Source organism: Nicotiana attenuata, unplaced genomic scaffold (genome assembly GCF_001879085.1).
Source record: "Nicotiana attenuata strain UT unplaced genomic scaffold, NIATTr2, whole genome shotgun sequence".
Classification (NCBI taxonomy): domain Eukaryota; kingdom Viridiplantae; phylum Streptophyta; class Magnoliopsida; order Solanales; family Solanaceae; genus Nicotiana; species Nicotiana attenuata.
The window spans coordinates 121,009-127,007 of NW_017670620.1; the positions used below are offsets into that span (position 1 = coordinate 121,009).

A 5,999-nucleotide genomic window follows, 5' to 3' on the forward strand; every position below is an offset into this window, starting at 1 on the left:
ATAAAACAAATTGACCTCACAAAGGAGAGGCCAACTCATGTCTGGCTTGGCTATGATGAGGACCAGGATGTCAATGGGGATGGCCAATGGCTTGAAGTTCAATATGACAACCTCCCGTCCTACTGTTCTCACTGCAGACACCTTGGTCACTATACCCAGGCATGCCCAGTTAACCTCAGAGAAAGGGAGACTCAGAAAAGAAAAGAGGAAGATGCAGCTGCAACAACATCATCACAGGCCAAGATTTCATAGAAGCATATAGAAAAAGCTGAAACAAGTCAGCAGCACCACAACAACAGATCATAGGAAAGAGCAAACAAAGGGGTGCAGGACCAAACTGATAAATCAAAAACAATAGACCATTACAAGGCAAATCAAGCTCAAAATGAGGACAATGTTCCACCAAAAGATGAATCGCAAACTCAAAGGAGGAAAAATTTCAAAGGAAATTCTCAAAACAAGAAGCAGCAGCAGGCTTACATACCTAAGCAGCAACCAAACCAATCAGCCCCCTCTGTAAAGGCTGAGCCAGCTCTTGCATCAATTGAACTGATCAATCAGTAACTGCTGATGTAGCTGTTAAAGATTCTGCTGCTCAGAATCCTGTAACCCAATCCCAATCCTCCCCAGTTGCTTTGTCTGCTAAAGAAGTTAAAGGAGGTAGGGAGGTCTGTCAGGAGAAACCTAGTGTTACACAGGATGGGGTACCTACAGGGGTGGGTGTTCCTCATGTTTTGCATGGGTATGCAAGTGCACATATAGTTGACCCTAGGTTGGACTGTCAAACCCCTGCATCCACTATCAACAAGTAACCTCAGTACTCAGAGGAACCTGAATATTGTGAAGTCACCAGTTCTGACGAAGAAGACTTAGCCAAGGATGATGATCATTTCAGGAGGGTTTTGAAAGGTAAAGCTAAAGTTCCAGACATCAACATACAACCTCTAAACCAAAAAATAAACCCAGCCAAAAGAAAAGACAAGCAATAAGGATACAAAATTCAGGAATCAGCATAAATGAGCCACCTGATCCTTCCCAGTTCTTAAGCCCAAAAATCCAAGGAAAGTTCAGACCTGACCATACACCAATAGAGGAGTCCCCTATTTTCAGGAATCATGTCATTGTTAATCCTTCCCTTTCTCAACCTATGCTACCCAATAAAGAGTCACACTCAGATGGAAATGAATCTGATCTGGCCACCAATAACCAAAATCACCCCAAGTCCAAATCACACAAGTCCAATTCTGCCCTTACCAGCACCCCTAGAAAAAACCATCCTCTAGATATGGTATTGGAAGAATGTCCTCTCAACAGATATACTCCATAGCAGGATGAGTATAGACCAATTGAATCTGAGGATGAAATTGATGGGAACCAAGAAGTTGACAGAGATTCTAGTGATGAATATCTTGAAAAGGAAAAACATTGTGAGCTTTTGATTGCTGCATTAAATGGATAGCCAAATCAGGAGAAAGATGCTCCTGCATCTCTGTCAACTAGAAAAAGCCCTTCTCCAAGGATAACCAGAAGTAGAGCTGCTAGAATCAGAAGCAGCAGTGTCCCACCAAAACACAACCTTAAACCCCCCCCCCCCCGGTCCAATGATTAGTACAATCATTTGGAATGCAAGAGGCATCAGAACCTCTAGAGCTATTGAAAGTCTTAGAATTCTAAAACACATCCATAAATTTTCCTTCATTGCAGTCCTAGAACCATTCCTTGATACCTCTCCTATCAACTTTTTCATACTCCAACTCTCAATGCACCAAGCTGCTTCCAATGTCAATGACAAGATGTGGGTCTTCTGGGATAAAGAATTCAATGCTTCAGTCACTGATCATGATGAACAACAGTTAACACTTGAGATGAGACATGTGGAATATGACTCCCCTTTCTTCCTCATTGTTGTATATGCCAAATGCAAGCCAATTCTGGGAAGACCCTTGTGGGAAGTGTTGAGACACAAATCAGCTACTTATGATTCTCCATGGTGTGTGATTGGTGACTTCAATGTTATTGCCTCAGTTGAAGAAAAGATAGGAGGCATTCCTTACCAAATGAACAAAAGTCTGGATTTCCATTGCATGATAGAAGATTGTGGCTTGGTGGATTTGGGCTTCTATGGTCCCAAATGTACCTGGTCCAATGGCAGAGGTCAATGCTCCATTGTTTGGAAAAGATTGGATAGAGGGCTTTCTAATGACTAATGGTTAGCTGCTTTTCCTATTACTGCAGTCTCTCATTTAGCATCAGCAGGTTCAGATCACACCCCCCTCCTCATGGAGATGAGAGTTAGGCAAGAAAATAGCACCAAGTACTTTAAGTTCCTAAACCTGTGGGTTGACAATCCTAACTTCAAGCCATTTATTCAAGGAATCTGGGATAATCATGTAACTGGTAGTCCTATGTGGATCTTCCATCAAAAATTGAAATCCCTCTCAGCTGGTTTAAGTCAGTGGTCAAGGCAAGAATATGGTGACATCTTCCAAAAGGCAAAAGAATATGAAGAAAAGGTAAAGGTAGCAGAGATGGTTTGGGCTCAGACCAATGATGAAATTGACAGGGCAAGCCTTCATGATCTTAAAGCCCAATACATAAGATACATGGAGTTAGAGGAGAACTTTCTTAAACAAAAAACCCACCTTTAGTGGTTCAAAGATGGAGATGCAAATACCAAATACTTCCACAGCCTCATCAGAGGCAAAAGAAGAATGTTATACATCCACAAGATCAGAGATGAAGATGGGCAATGGATTCAGGGTGATGAGGCTATTGGTAGTGCAGCCTGTGACTTCTACCAAGACCTCTTTACTGATCCTGGAGGACCAATCAGAGAAGATCTTTTGCCATGTATTCCTTCTATGATTACTTAGGAGGACAATGATACTCTATCTGCAGATCGTACTCTATCAGAACTCAAAGAAGTTGTCTTCTCCATGAACCCTACCAGTGCTGCCGGACCAGATGGCTTTAATGGCAAATTTTACCAATCTTGATGGGACATCATCAAGAATGACCTCCTGAATGTTATGATAGCCTTCTTTGGTAGTTGCTCAATGCCCAAATACATGACTAGTGCATGCTTGGTTCTCTTGCCAAAGGTGGAATTTCCTAACTCTCTGACTGAATTTAGACCCATCAGACTCAGCAACTTCATTAATAAGATCATATCCAAAGTCATTTGCACCAGACTTGGCCCCATTCTCCCCAGAATTATCTCTGCTAACCAGTCTGGATTCGTTAAAGGAAGGAACATCTCTGAGAATATCATGCTTGCTCATGAAATTGTCCATGGTATTAAGAAGCCTAATGAAGGATTAAATGTTGTCATCAAACTAGACATGGCCAAAGCCTATGACAGGGTCTCCTGGAGTTCTACTTGCCTTATGCTAAGGAGGATGGGGTTTGGTGAAAGGATCATTGACATGATCAGGAGAACCATGTCTAATAATTGGTACTCAGTAATTGTCAATGGCTCCAAATGGGGATTCTTCCATTCCACCAGGGGCCTAAAACAAGGAGATCCCCTTGCTCCTGCCCTATTTATTATAGGTGCTGAGCTTCTATCCAGAATGCTTAATATCATCAATCATGATCAATTATTCAATGGTTTTTATATGGAAAGAAGGGGCCCTCAGCTCAATCATTTGAGTTTTGCTGATAATATCATAATCTTCACCTATGGGAAAAGGTCCTCTCTTCAGAAAATCATGTGGATCTTGAACAATTATGAAAGCACATCTGGCCAACAGATTAATAGACACAAGAGCCACTTCATGACATCCCCCTGTGCTTTCTCCTCTGCTGTCAGACGAATTCAATCTGTCACTGGATTCACCAAGAAGTCATCTCCCCTCACATACTTAGGCTGCCCTTTGTACATTCGTAGGCTGAGAATCATTCACTTCAACACTTTTGTCTCTAAGATTGTAAGCAGAACGTGGCTGTCATGGAAAAATGTTGTCTCATGGAGGCAGAGCAACCCTCACCAAATATGTCCTACAGTGAATGCATATCCACCTGCTGGCAGCTGTTTCTCCTCCTATGACAGTAATGAAACAAGTGGAAAAACTAGCTGCAAATTTCTTCTGGGGAATGGAAAACAACAAAAGAAAGTATCATTGGGCTTCTTGGCACAAACTTTGCTTCCCTGTGAATGAAGGAGGCCTAGGCTTCAGGAAAATTGAAGATATCTGCAAGTCTATGGAATACAAGCAATGGTGGTATTTCAGAACTACCCAGTCCCTATGTAGTAGCTTCCTGAAAGCCAAGTATTGCCAGAGATCTAACCCCATCTCTAAGAAATGGGATACAGGTCAGTCTCAAGCTTGGAAAAGACTGATAACCAACAAAAGAGAAGCTGAGAAGACTATACAGTGGAGACTTCACTCTGGGAACTGCAGCTTCTAGTGGGACAACTGGCTTGGTGTTGGGCCTTTAGCATACCACAAACATGAGGGAGGCAGGCCAGGGAACATCACTATCTCTCATTTCTAGGATTCAGGTCAGTGGAACATTCAGAAGCTCAATGCTTCTGCTCCTGCCAACATGATCCACCTAATTATGCAAAATCCCATTTTCTTCAATAGTAACATCCAAGATACAGCCATCTGGACCCCTTTTACTGATGGTAGATTTACTTGTGCAACTTCTTGGGAGCTAATCAGGATCAAGAAACAACCTAACTTCTCCAACAAGATGACATGGCATAAGAAGATCCCATTCAAGCGGTCCTTTTGCCTTTGGAGAGCCCTCAGGAACAAACTCCCTACTGATGACAGGGTGCTTTCCTTCAGCAGCCCTACTGTGACAAGATGTGTGTGCTGCTCCTTTCACACAAATGAAATTGTTGATCACATTTTTAGCAGGGGTAATTTTGCCAGTTGGGATCCATACTGAAGACTTTCCTTTCAAAATCCTTCTAATGAAGTGGTGGCTCTTACACAGTAATAATGAAGTTCAGAAACCCATCCTTCACTCCCTTCCTATCATAGTCTGCTGGAACCTATGGAAGAATAAGTGTAGTGCAAAGTATGGAGCAAAGTCAACTTCCTTAACAAGAGTCTTGTTCTCCATTAACTCTGACATCAACTTGCTGCTGAGGGCCAATTGTCCTGAAATCAAATGGCCTCTCAATTGGCAGGAGCTGTACCCATTTATTGAGAACTTAAAACATCAAACTTTCTCTGCTCAAGTAGTATGGGAAAAACCAAGCTAGGGCTATGTCAAAGTTAATAGTGATGGGAGTGCTTTCACAAACCAGGTAGAATAGGAGCAGGAGTGATCATTAGAGATCACAACTCTGGGTTCATTCATGCAATGGCAGCTCCCTTAGGGGAAGGGACCAACAACTTTGCAGAAACTGAAGCTGCCTTTTTAGGAATCCAATGGTGCTTGAATAATGGGTTCACCAAGATCCACTTGGAATCAGATTCTGCTCTCCTAATTCAATGGCTAACCAAAGGTAGAAATTTCCCATGGTCCATCAAGATGAAGTTACAACAGCTCCTTGATCTCTACAACCTATGTGAAAGCTTCATCTGTTCACATACTTATAGAGAAGCCAACTGCCCTATAGATTCCCTGTCAAAACTCAGTCATGATCTCACCACTATGACTGAGTATAACAATGTCTCAGCACTAACTACTCATATCAAAGGACAGATTCAGCAGGACTTCCTGGTTACCCCTACCTTTAGACATAAGAGAACCAGAAAGATTATGGTTCCTTCTCACCATGCAAGTTCTTTCACTTCATCTCATGGTTATGGCTGATGTTACCTTGACTCTGGGCCCCCCTATATTAGTCCAAAATTCCATGATGCAGGACATCACAAACAACAATAGCTCCTTCCCTTATAGGAGCAACACATTCAAGATTTTTACTAACCTTTCTTGTTCTTTTGCAGGTTGTTCTTTCCTATAAACTACCCACCCTTTTGCTAGAGTTTTAGAGTGTGGTATTAGCCTTTGTGCTCATTCTCCTGGAACTCCAGCAA

At 42.2% G+C, this 5,999-nt stretch overlaps 2 protein-coding genes across 2 annotated transcripts; both read left to right on the plus strand.

Moving 5' to 3' along the window:
• The first annotated feature begins 1,760 nt into the window (after positions 1–1,760).
• LOC109241590 lies at positions 1,761–2,996 on the plus strand. The gene is made up of 4 exons (XM_019408351.1): positions 1,761–2,154; positions 2,236–2,564; positions 2,649–2,850; positions 2,899–2,996. The coding sequence occupies exons 1-4, from the start codon at positions 1,761–1,763 to the stop codon at positions 2,994–2,996; spliced, it is 1,023 nt and encodes a 340-aa protein (XP_019263896.1).
• Positions 2,997–3,341: 345 nt separating this feature from the next.
• LOC109241591 lies at positions 3,342–5,775 on the plus strand. The gene is made up of 4 exons (XM_019408352.1): positions 3,342–3,885; positions 4,031–4,315; positions 4,505–4,816; positions 5,264–5,775. The coding sequence occupies exons 1-4, from the start codon at positions 3,342–3,344 to the stop codon at positions 5,773–5,775; spliced, it is 1,653 nt and encodes a 550-aa protein (XP_019263897.1).
• Positions 5,776–5,999: the final 224 nt, after the last annotated feature.

Excerpts from the sequence above, each read along its gene's own strand:
- LOC109241591 (XM_019408352.1), top strand. The coding sequence starts at position 3,342 with ATGGCCAAAGCCTATGACAGGGTCTCCTGGAGTTCTACTTGCCTTATG. Across the intron at positions 4,316-4,504 it reads CTCTAAGAAATGGGATACAG|GTCAGTGGAACATTCAGAAG; the intron begins GTCAGTCTCAAG and ends TCTAGGATTCAG. Across the intron at positions 4,817-5,263 it reads CAGCCCTACTGTGACAAGAT|GTAGAATAGGAGCAGGAGTG; the intron begins GTGTGTGCTGCT and ends TTCACAAACCAG.
- LOC109241590 (XM_019408351.1), top strand. The coding sequence starts at position 1,761 with ATGCACCAAGCTGCTTCCAATGTCAATGACAAGATGTGGGTCTTCTGG. Across the intron at positions 2,155-2,235 it reads TACCTGGTCCAATGGCAGAG|TCTCTCATTTAGCATCAGCA; the intron begins GTCAATGCTCCA and ends CTATTACTGCAG. Across the intron at positions 2,851-2,898 it reads CAGAGAAGATCTTTTGCCAT|ATCGTACTCTATCAGAACTC; the intron begins GTATTCCTTCTA and ends CTCTATCTGCAG.